Source organism: Anomaloglossus baeobatrachus, chromosome 2 (genome assembly GCF_048569485.1).
Source record: "Anomaloglossus baeobatrachus isolate aAnoBae1 chromosome 2, aAnoBae1.hap1, whole genome shotgun sequence".
NCBI classification, from domain to species: domain Eukaryota; kingdom Metazoa; phylum Chordata; class Amphibia; order Anura; family Aromobatidae; genus Anomaloglossus; species Anomaloglossus baeobatrachus.
The window spans coordinates 58,726,079-58,746,323 of NC_134354.1; the positions used below are offsets into that span (position 1 = coordinate 58,726,079).

A 20,245-nucleotide genomic window follows, 5' to 3' on the forward strand; every position below is an offset into this window, starting at 1 on the left:
TGCTGCCACTGATGGGGTGGGTGTCTGTGTGGCCCAATTTTTGGAAAAAAGGGAGACTCCGCTTGGAGTAACCCTTGCTTACATTGTTTTTAAAAGAAGCCAAGATGAACAATTCATGGGTCAGCAAAGACTTTGCTACCTACCCCGGTGTCATCCTGGGGACGGCTAAGAATAGCGTATTTTTGAATGTGCTTGATGCAAATCAAAACATCCTGTTTGCAACTAGGGCCCAAGTGCTGCCACTGATGGGGTGGGTGTCTGTGTGGCCCAATTTTTGGAAAAAAGGGAGACTCCGCTTGGAGTAACCCTTGCTTACATTGTTTTTAAAAGAAGCCAAGATGAACAAGTCATGGGTCAGCAAAGACTTTGCTACCTACCCCGGTGTCATCCTGGGGACGGCTAAGAATAGCGTATTTTTGAATGTGCTTGATGCAAATCAAAACATCCTGTTTGCAACTAGGGCCCAAGTGCTGCCACTGATGTGGTGGGTGTCTGTGTGGCCCAATTTTTGGAAAAAAGGGAGACTCCGCTTGGAGTAACCCTTGCTTGCTGTGTTTTTAAAAGAAGCCAAGATGAACAGAGCTGGGATCAGGAAAGACTTTGCTACCTACCCCGGTGTCATCCTGGGGACGGTTAAGAATAGCGTATTTTTGAATGTGCTTGATGCAAATCTAGCTGTGAAGTGTACAACTGGGGCACAACTGCTGCCACTGAAGGGGTGGGTGTGTGTGGGGCCCAATTTTTGGAAAAAAGGGAGACTCCGCTTGGAGTAACCCTTGCTTGCTGTGTTTTTAAAAGAAGCCAAGATGAACAGAGCTGGGATCAGGAAAGACTTTGCTACCTACCCCGGTGTCATCCTGGGGACGGATAAGAATGGCGTATTTTTGAATGTGCTTGATGCAAATCTAGCTGTGAAGTGTACAACTGGGGCACAACTGCTGCCACTGAAGGGGTGGGTGTGTGGGGCCCAATTTTTGGAAAAAAGGGAGACTCCGCTTGGAGTCACCTTGCGGTGTTTTACATGACTTTAGAAGGGCGTGCCATGCCTATATCTGTGTGTCCTCCTCTTTTTCCTTGTCCAGCTGTTTTGTTTTCGCATGAGTACATGTCCTTGTCACTTTCCCATGTGTTTGTGTTGTGTTGTGAGTTGTTTGTCACCTTTTGGACACCTTTGAGGGTGTTTTCTAGGTGTTTTACTGTGTTTGTGATTGCCTGCCATTGTTTCCTATGGGCTCGAGTTCGGTTCGTCGAACGTTCGACGAGCCGAACTCGAGCCAGACCCCCCGTTCGGCGAACCGCCTCGAGCCGAACCGGGACCGGTTCGCTCATCTCTAGTCAGGACTTCAAGCTTCCATGGGACTTGGAGGAAATTTTAGTGTGAGAGGTAGATATAAGAAGAAGTGCTGAAGACTGCGTGGGTGATGTTGAGGAGTAGAGGGGTCGGGAAGGTAAGAAGGGGGAGTAAGTTTGTTATGGTCCTGACCTGGAGTGCATTTCTGTACTGTGACTTCAGTGGAGCCTGTATCTACCTGTGTGCCGCATTAAACATCCTGCTGGGGTTCAGTGTCATTCAGTAATACTGTGACGGGCTGTTTCCCTGCGCCGGAGCACTCGCTGGTTGTAGGAGGGGCTTGCTCACTTGCCTAGGATTCTGGGTGATTGCTATGCCTTATCTGGGAGTGCTTGCGGATAGGTGGCGTATTTCTGTGTTCATTGCAGTAAGTGCCTGACTCCTGTTTGTCTCGTATATTGATCTTGGTACGGACCGTGGACTGTTTCCTGACTTTGCTCTCTCTGCTCCACTGACCCTGCACTGCCATCTGACTGTTAACCTCTGATCTCCTCTTGACTACATATTTGCTTGTCTCTCATCCTTTATGTTACCTACTTGTTACCTGACCCCAGCCTGTGCCTCAACGTCGCTCCTGTCTGCCCCTTGTGTTTAGGCGCGCCCTACCGGTTCTGACCTCGGACTGCCTGACTTCCCCACTGCTCTTGATATACGCTTGCTCACATCACCATCGAGTGTATGACACCATATTTCACCACCTAGTGTCAGACTCTCACCCCACAGTGTGAGCACAGTATCATTACAAAGTACTTTTTTTGGTTTTTTTTTAATATCTTACGCGTATTATACTTGGGAGTCTGGATAGACCTCAGAGGCACATAATAGGGCACATTACATTCCCGTAAGTTCTCTATGAATCCAATTTCATGGCATAAGCAGGCAAATGCGAATGTTGCCCGATTCGCTCATCTCTGTAGATAACCAATTTAAACCTTTCTTAACTTCTTTGTATTTGTCAATATTTCCGTTATCTAATAAATGAAAATCCCCTGTTGACATTATAGGCAGAGAGCCGCAAGAACACAATTATAATAATATTATGTAACAATTATTTCTCACCATTCACAATGACAAAGATATCTCGGAAATCAATTTCTCCTCTAACCTCGACTCGCCCCTCACATCTGTAAATGCCTTCATCTCTTTTACTGATGTTCATAATCTGAAGATTATTGTTTGCCAACATTGCAAATCGACCTGAAAGAGAGGAAGAAGTAAACAAGGGTCAGGAAGAAATGAACTGAAGGATGATGTGGGGCTGATGATTCGGATTTCTAAACAGTTTTGCTCTAACACTATCAGACATTTCATGAAAAATGCATTGCCCGATTTGAAAGTAAAATGTAATTTTCAAAGTTTAATATTTTTCATCTACGCCAAGAAAGACTACAGTGTACGCTAGAAAAAAAGCAATATTTTACCACCATTATTACTCCATAGATTGTTAAACCGATGAAGAAAGAATCTGGTTTTGCACAACAATGGCTATAAGGTCACGATTAAGGGATGTTATTATATTTCTTCACATGTATTAACCCTGTCACCGATAGGATAAATGATGGCAATAATCAAACCCCAAAATCATTTACTGTCCTGGCCAAATATTGATGTTATTTTCTGAAAAGAATATAAATGTAAAAATTATGAGGAAAATATAAATATTATCAATGGAGTCTTTGTTTATTTTTAAATTAATGTAAAATATTTGTTTTTCGCTGTGCTGCTCACTCCATCTTCCCCCTCTTATCTCAATAGAGTATAAAGACCCCGTTACATGCAACGACATCGCTAACGAGATGCCTCTGAGGTCATGGAATTTGTGACGCACATCCGGCCTCGTTAGCGACGTCATTGCATGTGACACATATGAGCGACCGCTAACGATCCCAAATGCTCACTAAATCGTTGATTGTTGACACGTCGTTCATTTTCAAAATATCGTTGCTCGTTTGGTACGCAGGTTGTTCGTCGTTACTGAGGCAGCACACATCGCTACGTGTGACACCCCGGGAACGACGAACAACAGCGTTCCTGCGTCCTCCAGCAACAAGGTGGGCGTGACGTGAATGAGGCTGCTCTCCACCCCTCCGCTTCTATTGGTGGCCCACTGAGTGACGTCGCTGTGACACCGCACAAACCGCCCCCTTAAAAAAGAGGTTGTTCGCCGGCCACACCGACGTCGTTAGGAAGGTAAGTTGGCGTGACGCGTACCAGCGATATTGTTCGCCACGGGCAGCACAAATGACGGGGGCGGGTGCGATCGCTAGTAACATCGCTAGCGATGTCGCTGCGTGTAAAGCAGCATTTATACAATGTATAATCCAACAACTGGCAGTCAAGATGGATTTGAGCTGTTTTCAGAGTGGATGATGAGTTTAAAGAGTCAGATGACGAGGCGAAAAGGGGCTCATAAATGGAGAAAGAATCATATTTCTCAGATAAGAATAATCAGAGCTAGTTCCACCTTTAAAGGGAACCAACCATCAGGATTTTCATATATAAACTAAAGCCAGTGCTATACTGGCACTATCTTGCTGATTCTATACATACCTTTAGTTGTGAGATTGGATGTATACTTTCTGAAAAATAGGCAAGCAAAATTTGTGAAATGCACTGTTATTTGATTGATAGGTGCAATGGAATATCTAATAGGTGGGTCAGGTTTTGCTAGTTATTTCTGCCCTTGTCTACCTGTCTGTCCTTCCTCCCCTTGTCTCTGTTATTAGGGAGGAAGGAGGGAAGAATCACAGGAAGGTAGAAAGGGGCGGTAATAACTAGCAAAACCACATCCAACTATTAGATATTCTGCAGCACCTATCAATCAAGTAACAGTGCATTTCACTAACTTTACTTGCCTATATTTCAGAAACTATACATCCAATCTCACAACTAAAGGTATGTTTAGACTCAGCATGATAGCGCCAGTATAGTACTGGCTTTAGTTTATATATAAAAATCCTGGTGGTTGGTCCTGTTTAATGCCAGCTATAATCTATACAAATCTATGGAAAAATTAACTGTAATCATTTGGAGGGAGAAAAGAAAACAGAAGTGAAATAATGAAGTTGCTAAAGTGTGAGCACTTATAAATGGGGATCTGGTTGTGTTCAGAATTAGCCAATCATGCTTAACCTCATGGTAAATAGTAGTCATTGCACAGCTAACATCATTTACAGTGATTCTGACTCTCCCCTTATAAAGTTTAACTGTTGTAGTAGGATTTTCTTGACATTTTCTGAGATGTATGTTACAGCACAAGTCATGGTCCATAAACAGCTTTCAACACAGCAAAGGAATCTCATCATTGAAAGGTATCAGTCAAGATAGAGCTGCAACAAAATTTTCAAGACATTTGATAAACAATTAAATATTTTAAAGATGGTCATCAAGAAGTAGCTCAAATTTGGCACAATTACCTAGAACTGGATATCCTTGAAAATTGATGAAAAGAAAGGAAGAAAATTCCTGCAGGAGGCTGCCAAGAGACCTACAGCAACATTAAAAGAGCTGTTGGAATTTTGGGAATGACTGGTTGTGTACTGCATGTGACAACAATTGTCTGTATTCTTTATATTCTTGCCTATGAAGTAGGGTGGATTGACAGAAAGCTTTTCTTACAAACAAAAACATCCAAGCTGGCTATGTTTACCAAAACCTACATCGAGACTGCTGAAAGCATCTGGGAAAATGTGTTAGGGCGGCTTTGCACGTTGCAACATCGCACATGCGATGTCGGTGGGGTCAAATCGAAAGTGACGCACTTCCAGCGTCACTTTCGAGATCGTAGTGTGTAAATGCTAGATGATACGATTAACGAGCGCAAAAGCGTCGTTATCGTATCATCGTTGCAGGCTCCGACTTTTTCATAATTATGCTGCAGCGACGGGTACGATGTAGTTCCTCGCTCCTGCGGCTGCACACATTGCTGTGTATAATGCCTCAGGAGCGAGGAACTTCACCTTACCTGCCGCCGGCGGCTATGCGGGAGGAAGGAGGTGGGCGGGATGTTTACATCCTGCTCATCTCCGCCCCTCCGCCGCTATTGGCCACCTGTCGTGTGACGTCGCTATGACGCCGCACGACCCACCCCCTTAGGAAGGAGGCGGGTCGCCGGCCACAGCGACGGTCGCAGGGCAGGTGAGTGCATGTGAAGCTGGCGTAGCGATAATTTTCTCTACGCCAGCTATCACAAGATATCATACCTGCGACAGGGGCGGGGATTATCGCGTGCGACATCGCAGCATCGGCTTACGATGTCACAACGTGCAAAGCCCACCTTAGGGTCTAATGAGACCAATTTTGACTTTTTTGGCCATAATTCCAAAAGATATGTTTAGTGCAAAGCCTACATTGTACATCACATAAAGAACACCATACCCAAAGTGAAGCACAGTGAAGGCAGTATTATATTTTCAGCTGTTTTTGGCACCTAGAACTGGTGCTCTTGTTATTGTGAAGGCAATTATGAATGACTTCAAGTATCATGTAGTGTTATATCCAAACCTTGAAGCGTTTGCTAAAAAGATGAAGATGAATAGGAATATCATTTTTCAACATGACAGGGATCCTAATCATAACTCTAAATCAATAAAACAAATGGCTTTGCAAGACAACATCACTGGTTTGGAATGGTTCAGCCAAAGCCCAGACCTGAATCCAACTAAAAATCTATGTGATGACCTGAAAAGGATGCTGTATACAAGAAATACCCTCAAAATCTGACAGATTTTGAGCTATTTCACTGAAGACTGGGCAAAGATTGCCAGTTCTAGAAGTGCCATGATGATAAACTCCTACCTAAATATATTGAATGATGTTATAAATTGAAAAAGGTACTTCAACAAAGTACAGATGCATCTCAATAAATTAGAATATCATCAAAAAGTTAATTTATTTCAGTAATTCAATACAAAAAGGGAAACACACATATTATATAGAGTCATTACACACAGAGGAATTTATTTCTATATATTATATAGAGTCATTACACACAGAGGGATATATTTCTATATATTATATAGAGTCATTACACATAAAGGGATCTATTTCTATATATTATATAGAGTCATTACACACAGAGAGATCTATTTCTATATATTATATAGAGTCATTACACACAGAGGGATCTATTCCTATATATTATATAGAGTCAATACACACAGAGGGATCTATTTCTATATATTATATAGAGTCATTACACACAGAGGGATCTATTTCTATACATTATATAGAGTCATTACACACAGAGGGATCTATTTCTATATATTCTATAGAGTCATTACACACAGAGGGATCTAGTCCTATATATTATATAGAGTCATTACACACAGAGGGATCTATTTCTATATATTATATAGTCATTACATACAGAGGGATCTATTTCTATACATTATATAGAGTCATTACACACAGAGGGATCTATTCCGATATATTATATTGAGTCATTAGACACAGAGGGATCTATTCCGATATATTATATAGAGTCATTAGACACAGAGAGATCTATTCCTATATATTATATAGAGTCATTAGACACAGAAAGATCTATTCCTATATATTATATAGAGGCATTACACACAGAGGGATCTATTCCTATATATAATATAGAGTCATTAGACACAGAGAGATCTATTCCTATATATTATATAGAGTCATTACAAACCTTGGGATCTATTCCTCTATATTATATAGAGTCATTACACACAGAGGGATCTATTTCAAGTGTTTATTTCTGTTAATGTAGGTGATTATGGTTACAGCCAATGAAAACCCAAAAGTCATTATCTCAGAAAATTAGAATAATTACCACAAACCACCTCCAAAGACTTCATAAACATACCGTATATTTAGAGAAATGCACTAAAAATGCAGATCCACACACGACTGCATCAATAAAGTTTTATATAAGCCAAATACCAGGAGTAATTAAAAACAAAGCAGTTGTATTTAATATGACATACCAAAAGTGGAAAGTTTAAAACGCGTGTAAAAAAAATCACTAAAAAAAACCTCCAAGAAAATCCAGATTAACCTAATTTACATAATAGGTGCAAAGATGCTGCAGATATTCTGTAACATCAAAATTCACCAAATGCTCATTGTGAGAACGTAGCCTTAGAACCCAGAAGTTTCAAGTTACTCCTCTGCATAGGCAGAAAGTAAGATTTTCCACCATCTTTGTATTCAGTTTCTTGCTTTGCCCCAGGCTCAACTTATGAGACGTCTGCCTTTTATCATCCTAAATATGCAAATATTTATCACAATGAACACCATCAAGTTCTCGGTCATTCATCTTTGTACATAGGTCAGTTTTCTGTTTTCTGTTTTTGTATTTTCACTTTTTATTTATTATGCCATATAGGGAACCTTATAAACAGCCCCTATAATACAGTGTCCGGAGGCATTAAAATGCAGGACTGATTATTTGGTTGACATTTCACTATAGGTCTGCCTGCAAAATTTCAGCAAAAGATTGTCATTTAGTGAACTTCTAAAAATGACAGCACAGGACTCCAAAAAATTATTGCTTAAGGTCGTCAATTACATTTTAAACCCAAAAGGTCAAAATAATAAAACATTAAAATGGCTCCTTCAGGTTTCTCTTTGGTTTAGCAGTAAAATTGCTGACACTTTCTACTTTAGATTTAGCTGCATTGATGTATAAATATGGGACTTTTTGCTTACACGTGCATGTTCATCAGAGCAATGGCTATAGATCAGTCATGAAAAAAAGGCCGGCAATGTGGCGGATTTACTTCTCCTAACTGCGCCATATTTATCTAAGTAGTTCATGATGTCTATAAATGTGGCACATCTGTGGATTGTTTAATCTAAGCTTATACATTAGTAGAAGAGATGAATGGATCTTTTGAAATGTGAATTTACTGACTTTGTTGAAATTTCCCCCAAAATTTGATTTGTGGTGAATAAATTTGCGTAAATCTCAACAGTAGAAAGCTTTTAGTTGAGAGCGAGGGCAAGAGAGGTAAAGGGAGAGAGAGGGAGAGAGAAAGGGAAAAGGAGGAGGGGGAGAGAGAAAGCGAGAGAGAAAGGGGGAAGAGAGGGAAGGAAAGGGGAAGGGGGAGTGGGAGAGGGAGGAAGGGGGCGAGAGAAAGGGAAAAGGAGGAGGTGGAGAGAGAAAGCGAGAGAGAAAGGGGGAAGAGAGGGAAGGAAAGGGGAATGGGGAGTGGGAGAGGGAGGAAGGGGGAGAGAGTAAGGGAAAAGGAGGAGGGGTAGAGTGAAAGTGAGAGAGAAAGGGGGAAAGAGAGGGAAGGAAAGGGGAAGGGGGAGTGGGAGAGGGAGGAAGGGGGAGAGAGTAAGGGAAAAAGAGGAGGTGGAGAGAGAAAGCGAGAGAGAAAGGGGGAAAAAGAGGGAAGGAAAGGGGAAGGGGGAGTGGGAGAGAGAGGAAGGGGGAGAGAGAGCGAGAAGGGGAGAGAGAGGGAGAGAGAAAGAGAAGGGGAGATAGATTGAGAAAGTGAGAGAGGGAGGGGGGAGGGGAAGAGGTAGAGGGAGAGAGGGTGAGAGGGGGAGAGAGAGAGATGGGGAAGGGCAGAGAGAAAGAGAGAGAGAGTGAGGGGGAGGGAATGAGAGGGTGAAGAAAGGGAGAAAGAGGGGGGGGAGAGGGAGGTGGAGAGAGAGGGGGAGAGAGGGAAAGAGGGAAAGGGAGACAGAGGGAGGGGGAGCGAGAGGGAGAGAGAGGGAGAGAGGGAAAGGGGGAGAAGGGGAGGACAAGAGGGGGAGGGAAGGGGGAGAGGGAAAGCAAGATAGGTGGGGAAGGGCAGAGAGAAAGGGAAAGAGAGAGGGAGAGGGAAAGAGAGAGGGGAGGGGGATAAAGACAGGGGGTGGGAAGAGAAGAGGGAAAGAAAGGGAGAGAGAGAGGGAAAGGGGGAGTGGGAGATAGAGGGAGGGGGAGAGAGAGAAAGGGAGAGGGGGAGGGGAAGAAGGAGAGGGAGAGTGAGAGAGAGATGCGGAGAGAGAGGGGGAGAAAGAGAGGGGGAAGGGGAGAGAGAGGAAGAGAGACAAGGAGAGGGAGAGAGAAAGCGAGAGAGGGAGAGGTGAAGGGGAAAGAGAGGGAGAAAGAGAAGGAGAGGGGGAAGGTAGAGAGATGGAGCGGGGGAGAGCAAGAGGGGAGGAGAGAAGGAAATTAAAAGGAAGAGTGAGAGAAAGTGAGAGAGAGAGGGAGAACTCACTGATCCACATAGCTATAGCACTACAGAATACAGAGACTGACTCAGTGACTAGAGTTGGAAAATGACTACCATACAAACTGCTCCACTGTGAGCCGCTGATCTGTGATGTCCCAGGTACTGACCACCATTATAGAAGGTATGATAATCTGCTAAATGTCATAGCTGCAGGACATTATAAGGAGGTGCGTGCCATGCAGAAAGACATCGGCCCGCTCTCTGATGCATCAGTAGAAATTTGATCTTCCTTGATTCAATCCACTTGTCTCTTTCTATTAGGTTTTCTTTAAGGCCACGTGCACACATTCAGTATTTGGTGAGTTTTTTACCTCAGTATTTGTAGCCAAAACCAGGAGTGAAACAATCAGAGGAAAAGTATAATACAAACACGGGCACCACTTCTGTATTTTCTACCCACTCCTTGTTTTGGCTTACAAATAAAAAACTCACCAAATACTGAACATGTGCACATAGCCTTACGGGATGTTTCCACGATGCTCTTTTGAGGAGTTTTTGATGTTGTTGATTTTCTGCACCTAATATGTAAATCATGTTAGGGTATGTGCGCCACTAGGCGTTTTTTTCACGCTGCGTTTTTATGTGCGTTTTTGTCTCAAAAAACGCACCCGCGGCTAAAAAATGCAACAAAAACGCATGCGTTTTTACCGCGATTTGGTGCGTTTTTTTGCTGCATTTTTGCTCACTGCGTTTTTAATCAGTGCACAATGCCATTAAAGATTGTTGATGAAAGAAAAAAATGTCTGATGTCATTTCCTTCTTCAAAATGTTCATTGTATGCAGGAGAGCAGACAGCTGCAGAACTAGTGTATGCAGGAGAGCAGACAGCAGCTGCAGAACTACAAGGCTCAGCATCCTCCATCAAGGACTGTATGCAGGAGTTTTTTGCCCAAAAAGAAAAAAAAAATGACATGGGCTTCGCTATATTATTGTATGCTAGCCAGGTACAGCAGGCAGGTACAGGCTGCCCCCAATCCCCAACTGGCCTATTTGTACCCGGCTGGGAATTAAAAATATAGGGAAGCCCTTTTTTTTTTTTAATTTCATGAATTTCAAGAAATAATTAAAAAAAAAAATTACATAGGCTTCGCCCAATTTTTGAGTCCAGCCAGGTACAACTAGGCAGCTGGGGATTGGAATCCGCAGTGCAGAGTGCCCATGCTTTCTGGGCACTCGCACTGCAAATTGCAGTCTGCAGCCACCCCAGAAAATGGCGCTTTTATAGAAGCGCCATCTTCTGGCGCTGTATCCAACTCTTCCAGCTACCCTGGTGACTGTGGCTCACTGGATAATAATGGAGTTAGGGCTAGCTGTATATTTTCAGCTGGCCCTAAGCCCGAAATTCATGGTGTCACGCCAATATTAGACATGCCCACCATGAATTTCTAGTACAGATAAAAAAAACCACAACACACAGAAAAATATTTTTATTGGAAATAAAACACAACACAATTAGTCACTCCATCTTTATTGAAATAAAGAACCCACCTCCGCAGTAATCCTGGGTCAAGGGTCTCGCGTCGTCCAATCCGGATCCAATATCATCTGATCGGTTTGCTGGAAGGCAAAGCGATCAGATGATGTGTCAGGTTAAAGGACGTGAATCACATCACACATCAGCTGATTGTATAAAAGCCGATTATACAATCAGATGATGCATCAGTGCAAAAAAAAAAAAAAAATACTCACGTCTGTGTTGATTACCGGCAGCTCCTGCAGCGATCGGATGAGAGTCTGATCCTGTCCCATCGCTGCAGGAGCTGCCGGTAATCAGCTGATGAAGTCCCCTGACGGCAGGATCAGCCGATAGCCGGCCGGGCGCGAAAAAGCCGGTGACACCGCGAGAATTACCATCAGCTGATGCGTCAGGTGACTGCATCAGGTGATCCACCGCCAGGTCCTGCAAGCTTCGTACGTGCCCCGGGGAGACTGCACACAGCCAGAGCGGCGGTACTGGGAGGAGATGGGAACGGGCATGGCACCGGGATCCTGCAGACAGGTGAGTATATATGACATTTTTTTTTTCTACTGTTCACTTTTGTTTTCGCTGCTTCCTCCACCTCCCACCCAGACATGGTGCCGCACGGAGCTGACATGGCACCGGGCGGGTTGTGGACGCAGTGGTGACGGTACCGGGAGGATTCATGCTTCTGTGTTTACCAACAGAAGGAATCCTCTTCCTGTACACGTCACTTTACTGCCCACCCCTTGCGTTTATAGCTGCGTTTTTAGTCATAGAAACACAGCTATATGCATTTTTCACTGCGTTGTTGAACATCTCATTGAACTCAATGGGTGAAAAACACAGTGAGAAACGCAGAAATAATTGACATGCTGCATTTTTGTGGTCACCACAAAAACGCAGCTACAAAAAAACGCTGTGTGCAGACAGCACTTCTGAAAACCCATAGACATTGCTGGGGAAGCAATGTCACTGCGTTTTCAGCACAAAAACGTGGTAAAAAAACGCCGCTAAAAACGCAGCAAAAACGCCTAGTGCGCACAAGGCTTTACTTGTGTTTTTTTCCATGTGTTTTTTGTGTTATTTTTCGTCAATGCATTTTTATCATTTTTTTGTCTTTTCCTGGTGTTTCATGTTCTAAATAAAGTTACTCTACTTCCTGGTAATTAGCTTTGCCAAAACTTTATTACTAGACAGATGTGCGGATTACATGCACTTTTGATGTTTTTCCACAGTGAAAACGCACTAAAAATTAATGTGCGTTTTTTACCTGAGGATTTTCTGCATCTAACACATGTCTGTGAGAAGAATTTGCACAAAAAAACTTAGCATAACCACAAGAGAAATTGACTTGTTGCGGATTTAAAGCATGCACCGCAGGTCAGTTTACGATGAGTAAAAAAGAAGCATTGTGGTAGGAGATTGATAGAAAGTCCATCTACCTTTTGGATGCAGCAAAAATACGCATTGTTAAAACTCACTAAAACTCACTGATCGTGGGAACACAGCCTTAAGTCTTCACACTTAGAACAAAATTTTACATCAGCGGTTATTTAAATTTACAAGACCAAATAAAGTTTCCTATGTTATCTTTTTTTTTACGTACCCATAAACTTAAATAGCCAGATCTAAATATAGAAAACACTAGTACATATTGTCATTTTGACTTCAAGGGAACATTCAGCCCGTGGCACCCTACTGAATATCATTGGTCTGACAGCTGTCATAAGTTTTTACGAACAACACCTGGTCCAAAAATAGAGACGTTTGAACAAAGCCTCAAGTCAATTTTTTGTACTTCTCTTTGTAAGGCCTCCTTCGCAAATCTGTGTCTCCGGTATGTGTGATGTCTGATTTAACACATACCGGAGACACGGACTCACGTAGACCCATTAAAATCAATGGGCTAGGTCATACATCCGTGGTTTCACATGTGTCCGTGAGGAATGGAGCACACGCGTGTCCATCTGCTCAACATGGCAACATGTCCGTTTTCTGCCGGAAGCGCTGGTGTCACATGGACCACACACTGATATGATGTGTGACATCAGTGTGAGACGTGTGAGATGTACTGCAGAAAATACAGGTGACATAAAAATAACGGATTTGTATACTTGTTTCCAGTGCTGCTGTCTCTGCCTCTGCTGTTACTTCCGGGCCCGCTCATTATACTGATGTATATTCACTGCACTGCACTGACCGCAGCCCCGGATGCAACAGCAGTGCCAGAGACAGGTAAGTATACCAGCTCATGCTGTCCGTGTGCTATCTGGATGTCGCATGGATAGCACAGGAACAGCACACGTAAAACCCACACACGAACATATGCACACACATATGCACTTTTACCATGGACCGTCCAAAACTTTTGTGTTTTCACGGATGTGTGAAGGAGGCTTAAGATAGCATATTACATGCCAAATGTATCAAATGTGGTTGAAGAAACACCGATATGTGGTCAATGACAGACTATATGACAGAAGGGAAGGTAGAATTATTGTAACTAAAGAAATATAGCAAATACAGTGGAGAAAAAAAGTATTTAGTCAGCCACCAATTGTGCAAGTTCTCCCACTTAAAAAGATGAGAGAGGCCTGTAATTGACATCATAGGTAGACCACAACTATGAGAGACAAAAGGAGAAAACAAATCCAGAAAATCACCGCGTCTGATTTGGCAAGATTTGTTTTGCAAATTATGGTGGCAAATCTAGAAACATGGAAGATTTCTGGCTCTCAAAGACCCGTAACTTCTTTTTTAAGGGGCTGGTCTGTCCTCCACTCATTACCTGTAGTAATGGCAGCTGTTTGAACTTGTTATCAGTATAAAAGACACCTGTCCAAAACCTCAAATAGTCACACTCCAAACTCCACTATGGTGAAGACCAAAGAGCTGTCGAAGGACACCAGAAACAAAATTGTGGCCCTGCACCAGGCTGGGAAGACTGAATCTGCAATAGGCAAGCAGCTTGGAGCAATGAAGTCAACTGTGGGAGCAATAATAAGAAAATGGAAGACATACAAGACCACTGAAAATCTCCCTCGATCTAGGGCTCCATGCAAGATCTCACCGCATGGGGTCAAAATGATCACAAGAACGGTGAGCAAAAATCCCAGAACAACACATGGGAACCTAGTGCATGACCTGCATAGAGCTAAGACCACCGTAACAAAGGCAACCATCAGTAACAAACTACGCCGCAAGGGACTCAGATCTTGCAATGCCAGACGTGTTCCCCTGCTTAAGCCACTACATGTCCTGGCCTGTCTGAAGTTTGCTAGAGAGCATTTGGATTATCCAGAAGAGTATTGGGAGAATGCCATATGGTCTGATGAAATCAAAGTAGAACTGTTTGGTAGAAATACAAATCATAGTGTTTGGAGGAGACAGAATGCTGAGTTGCATCCAAAGAACACCATACCTTCTGTGAAGCATGGGGGTTGGCCACATCATGCTTTGGGGCTGTTTCTCTGCAAAGGGACTAGGACAACTGATCCGTGTACATGAAAGAATGAATGGGGCCATGTATCATGAGATTTTGAGGGCAAACCTCTTTCCATCAGCAAGAGCATTGAAGATGAAACATGGCTGGGTCTTTCAGCATTATAATGATCACAAACACACCACCAGTGCAACAAAGGAGTGGCTTCGTAAGAAGCATATGAAGGTTCTGGAGTGGCCTTGCCACTCTCCAGATCTCAACCCCATTGAAAACCTTTGGAGGAAGTTGAAAGTACGTGTTACCCAGTGTCAGGCCCTAAACATCACTGCTCTACAGGAGATCTGCATGGAAGAATGGGCCAAGATACCACCAACAGTGTGTGCCAACCGTATGAAGACTTCCAGAAAATGTTTGACTTTGTCATTGTCAGCAAAGGATATATAACAAAATATTGAGATGAACTTTTGTAATTGACTAAATACTTATCTTCCACCATAATTTTCAAATATAATCTTGCCAAATCAAACGCGGTGATTTTCTGGAGTTGTTTTCTCATTTTGTCTCTCACAGTTGTGGTCACCTATGATGTCAATTACAGGCCGACCTCATCTTTATAAGTGGGAGAACTTGCACAATTGGGGACTGACTAAATACTTTTTTCCCCACTGAATGAAGAGATATCAGAAAAAAAAATATTTCTATTTCTGCAATTCGAAATGGTGCAAACTAATAAAATACACTGCATATCATTATTTTAAACAATCATATAATGGTATAAAATACATAAAACAGAATTGCGTGTTTGTAGGTATGTTTTAAAGCATTCTTTAAAGAAAGAGGAAAATACAGCTCTGGCAAAAATTAAGAGACCACTGCAAAATTTTAAGTTTAACTGATTTTTCTCTTTACAGGTATATTTTTGAGAAAAATGTATAATGTTCTTTTATTCTATAATCTACTGACAACGTCTCTGAATGTCCAAGCAATAAATTTTGTATTTATTTTCTGAAAATGGGAAATGGTCAAAATCACAAATAAATGCACTGCTTTCACACCTCAAATAATGCAAATAAGACAAGTTCATAATCATTTAGAAAAAAATAAATACTAATGTTTTAACGCATGAAGAGTTCAGAAATCAATATTTTGTGGAATAACCATGATTTTTAATCACAGCTTTCATGCGTCTTGGCATGCTTTCTACCAGTCTCTCACACTGCTTTTGGGTGACCTTATGCCACTCCTGGTGCAAAAATTTAAGCAGTTCTTATTTTGTTTTATGGCTTGTGACTAGCCATCTTCCTTTTGATTACAATCCAGAAGTTTTCAATGGGGTTCAGGTCTGGAGATTGGGCTTGCCATGACAGTGACCTACAAAAGGGAATGGCAAATGGCAGCTGGGGTGAAGTCATGTAAAGCCTTTCATCAATGAGAAGCAAAGGAAAGCCAAGTTGAAATTTGCCAAAGACAATAAGACTTAGGCGGGCTTTGCACACTACGACATCGCAGCCCGATGCTGCGATGCCGAGTGCGATAGTGCCCGCCCCCGTCGCAGCAGCGATATGTGGTGATAGCTGGCGTAGCGAAAGTTATCGCTACGCCAGCTTCACACACACACTCACCTGCCGTGCGACGTCCCTGTGGCCGGCGACCCGCCTCCTTGTTAAGGGGGCGGGTCGTGCGGCGTCACTGCGACGTCACACGGCAGGCAGCCAATCAGAGCGGAGGGGCGGAGATGAGCAGGATGTAAACATCCTGCCCACCTCTTTCCTTCCGCATATCCTACGGAAGCCGCAGTGAGGCCGGTAGGAGACGTTCCTCGCTCCTGCGACTTCACACACAGCGATGTGTGATGCCGCAGGAGCGAGGAACAACATCGGACCGTCGCGTCAGCGTAATCATGGATTACGCCGACGCTGCACCGATGATACGATTACGACGCTTTTGCGCTCGTTAATCGTATCATCCAGCCTTTACACACTGCGATGTCGCATGCGATGCCGGAAGTGCGTCATTTTCAATTTGACCCCACCGACATCGCACCTGCGATGTCGCAGTGTGCAAAGTGCCCCTTAGACCATAGAGGACTGGAGTAAGATAATCTTCTCTTATGAGTCTAATTTTCAGCTTTGCCCAATACCTGGTCATCTAAGGGTTAGATGGAGACCTGGAGAGGCGTACAAGCCACATTGTCTTGTACCCGCTGTGAAATTTGGTGGAGGATTGGTGATGATCTGGGGATGCTTCAGCAAGGCTTGAATTGGACAGATTAAACTCTGAGAAGGACACATGACTCAAGCCACATACAAGGTTATCCTGGAAAAACAGTTGCTTCCTTTTGCTCAGGCAATGTTCCCCAACTCTGAGGACTGTTTCTTCCAGCAAAACTGTGCACCATGCCACACAGCTAGGTCAATGAATGTGTGGATGAAGGACCAACACAACAAAACCCTGTCATGGCCAGCCCAATCTCCAGACCTGAAACCCATTGAAAACCTATGGAATGTGATCAAGAGGAGGATGGATAGTCAAAAGCCATAAAACAAAGAAGAACTGCTTACATTTTTGCACCATGAGTGGCATAAGGTCACTAAAAAGCAGTGTGAAAGACTCGTGGAAAATATGACAAGACGCATGAAAGAAGTGATTACAATTCATGGTTACTCCACAAAATATTGATTTCTGAACTCTTCCTGAGGTAAAACATTATTAGTATTGTTGTTTCTAAATTATTATGAACTTGTTTTCTTTGCATTATGTTAGGTCTGAAAGCAATGCATTTTTTGTTATTTTGACCATTTCTCATTTTCAGAAAATAAATACAAAATGTATTGCTTGGAAATTCGGAGATGTTGTCAGTAGTTTATAGAATAAAAAATAATTTATATTTTACTCAAAAATATACCTATAAAGAGAAAAATCAGAAATACCGAAAATTTTGCAGTGGTCCCTTAATTTTCTGCCAGAGCTGTATATAACATAACATAAATCAGTAATAAATATACATAAATCAAATCTTCTCAGCCACTCAGGCAGTCTACTAGTTTTGCACAAAAGAATTGTTAATTTAGGTGCAAATTAGATTGATAAAAATATTGCAAATGAATAATACATTTTCTACATGTTAAATTTGCTAATTGAAAAAGGTGCAAATTTCTATAAATTAATGGAAAATGAATATTAACTGGGCCCCCATAAATGTGGTTCAAGATATAAGTCTGTGTGCACACAGCATCTTTTTCCGGTGGATTCTGCACTGTTTTTGCCTGAAATTTGAAGCAAAAGTGCACCCATAAAATGAGCATAATGCATAGAAATGCCAATATGACTTTGCTGTGCAAATGTTCTGTCTTCTGCTGCTTTTTTTAACTACTTTAGGAAACCCTGAAGTGGGCAAAAGAAGTGGCATGCTCATTCTTGGATGGTTTTCAATGTCAAGCCAACCGCACTCTATACGTAACAGGACAGCAGCAGCGGAGTCACCACAACAACAATGGCAAATGGCACCGCTGCTTCACAAAAATGGCCATCAGTGCTATCCTAAAGCAGTTTACCCTGAGGAATCTTGACCAGCATCTAAAGGAGCCCAGGTGCACAGTCTTAGGCCTCATTCAGACATGTGTTTTTCATGCACACAAACGGCACCAATGTCATCAGTGTTTTTGAATCCATGTGTCATCAGTGTGTAGTCAGTGTTTGGTCAGTATTTTAACTGTGCATCATCAGCGTTTTTCACGTATGGTACATGTTCTTTCCGTGAAAAACACAGAATACGTGTGCTACAGACTCGTCTGAATAAAGGCTGCTTTACACGCAGCGACATTGCTAGCGATTTCGCTTGTGAAAGTACCCACCTCCGTCGTTTGTGCATCACGAGCAAATCACTGCCTGTGGCGCGCAATATCGCTAGCACCCGTCACACGAACTTACCTGCCTAACGACGTTGCTGTGGCCGGCGAACTGCCTCTTTTCTAAGGCGGCGATTCGTGCGGTGTCACAGCGATGTCACATGGCAGCCGTCCAATTGAATTGGAGGGGCAGAGAGCAGCCGCAGGAAAGTCACGCCCACCTCGTTGCCGGAGGACGCAGGAATGGTGTTGTTTGTTGTTCCTGTGGTGTCACACATAGCGATGCGTGCTGCCTCAGGAACGAGGAACAACCTGCGTCCAGCACCATCAACGATATTTGGGATTTGAACGACGTGTCAACGATCAACGACTAGGTGAGTATTATTGATCTTTAGCGGTCGTTCGTACGTTTCATCCGAGGCCGGATGTGCGTCACAAACTCCGTGACCCCGACATCTCGTTAGCGATTTCGTGTGTAAAGCCCCCTTTAGGCTCATTGACATGTCAGTATTAGGGATGATCGAATACCCAAATATTCGGCTTCTTGAGTATCCGACGAATAGGTCGCCTCTTTGTGAATATTCGATGCACAATGTAAGTCTATGGGAAGGCCGAATAGTTGTTATTCGGGTTTCCCATAGACTTACATTGCGCATCAAATATTCGCAAATAGTCGAATAGCGGTGATCTGTTCAGCGAATATTCGCGAAGCCAAATATGTGTCGAATTCGATCATCCCTAGTCAGTATTTGATCAGAATTTTCCATACCAAAATCAGAAGTGAAACAACGGCTATGTTCCCATGTCCAGTAACCAGTAGTTTATGGAAATTAGATTTGTTAATGGATTGCTATTTATCTTCCATTTGAAACTGATTCAGTAAGAAAAAAATGAATCCTTTACAAACTAAAGAAAACAGGGGGAAAAATAATCAATTAATGAATCCGTTTTCTATAGACTCCCATGTTAAATAAACATCGAACAAAAATCAAATTTTTCAAACTGAACAAAAAAGTTGTATCTGCATAACTTTTTGCCAATGGATTGCTGCTGGATCAAATCTAACGGATCATTATTGGACATGTAACCTTAGTCGTAGGGTACGTGCCCATAATCAGGGTTCATAGCGCTTTGGGTGCAGAGTGTTTTCACTGTGTCCAAAATGCTGCATTGTGCTGTACAAGCACAGTGGACGGGATTTAGAGAATTCCCTGCCCACAGTGCTTCTCTTTAATGCTCTGCAAACTGTTTGTTCTTGCAGAGATGCGAGTGTTCTCAGTGGGAGAGCCTAGCGAAAATACGCTGCATCAGTGACCCTGATCGCGTGTGCAGACAGCACATTCTCCCACACATGACTGATGGACTAGTGAATTGCGCTCCTGGTAACCTAATAAATAAGACACCACACACTGCGTGACATGGATTAAAATTTTGGCCACAGCAGCCCTTTATTTTTTATAAGAAAAAACATCAACAAGAAAAAACAAGATTATCGGCCCAGAGATGTGGTTGTTATAAATCCCAGCCCCATATCCCCCTCCGCCGTGTACACCTAGCTCAAGGGGGAATCTGGGTATACCCCTTGATCATTTTCCTTGTGTCCGCTGAGCTCCTCCCCAGGGACCCATCTATTCCACTGTCCACTGAGCTCCTCCCCAGGGACCCATATTCCACTGTCCGCTGAGCTCTGGCCCAGGGACCCCATTAAAAACATAATTCTCCAACCAACAAAGAGGGGGTTTAAACAACCACATCCCGCCGCCGCCAAATGCTGCTGTAACATACAATATTAAAATGTTAATACAATATTAATATGTTGATATGACATTGTCAATTTGGATACATTACTGATAACAATTGATACAATACGATACAATACTAATAATGTTGATAAAATACCGATGATGTTGAATACCAAAACATTGTTAGAACATTGAC

The 20,245-nt window shown here is 42.7% G+C and overlaps 1 protein-coding gene across 2 annotated transcripts in view; it reads right to left on the minus strand.

Annotated features, from left to right (window-relative positions):
• NCAM2 (neural cell adhesion molecule 2) overlaps positions 1–20,245 on the minus strand; it is a 579,053-nt gene that overhangs the window by 269,793 nt on the left and 289,015 nt on the right. For both annotated transcript variants that reach the window (XM_075335064.1, XM_075335065.1), the window contains exon 5: positions 2,411–2,548. In XM_075335064.1, the coding sequence (XP_075191179.1) occupies positions 2,411–2,548 (138 nt within the window). The remainder of the gene's footprint in view (positions 1–2,410; positions 2,549–20,245) is intronic.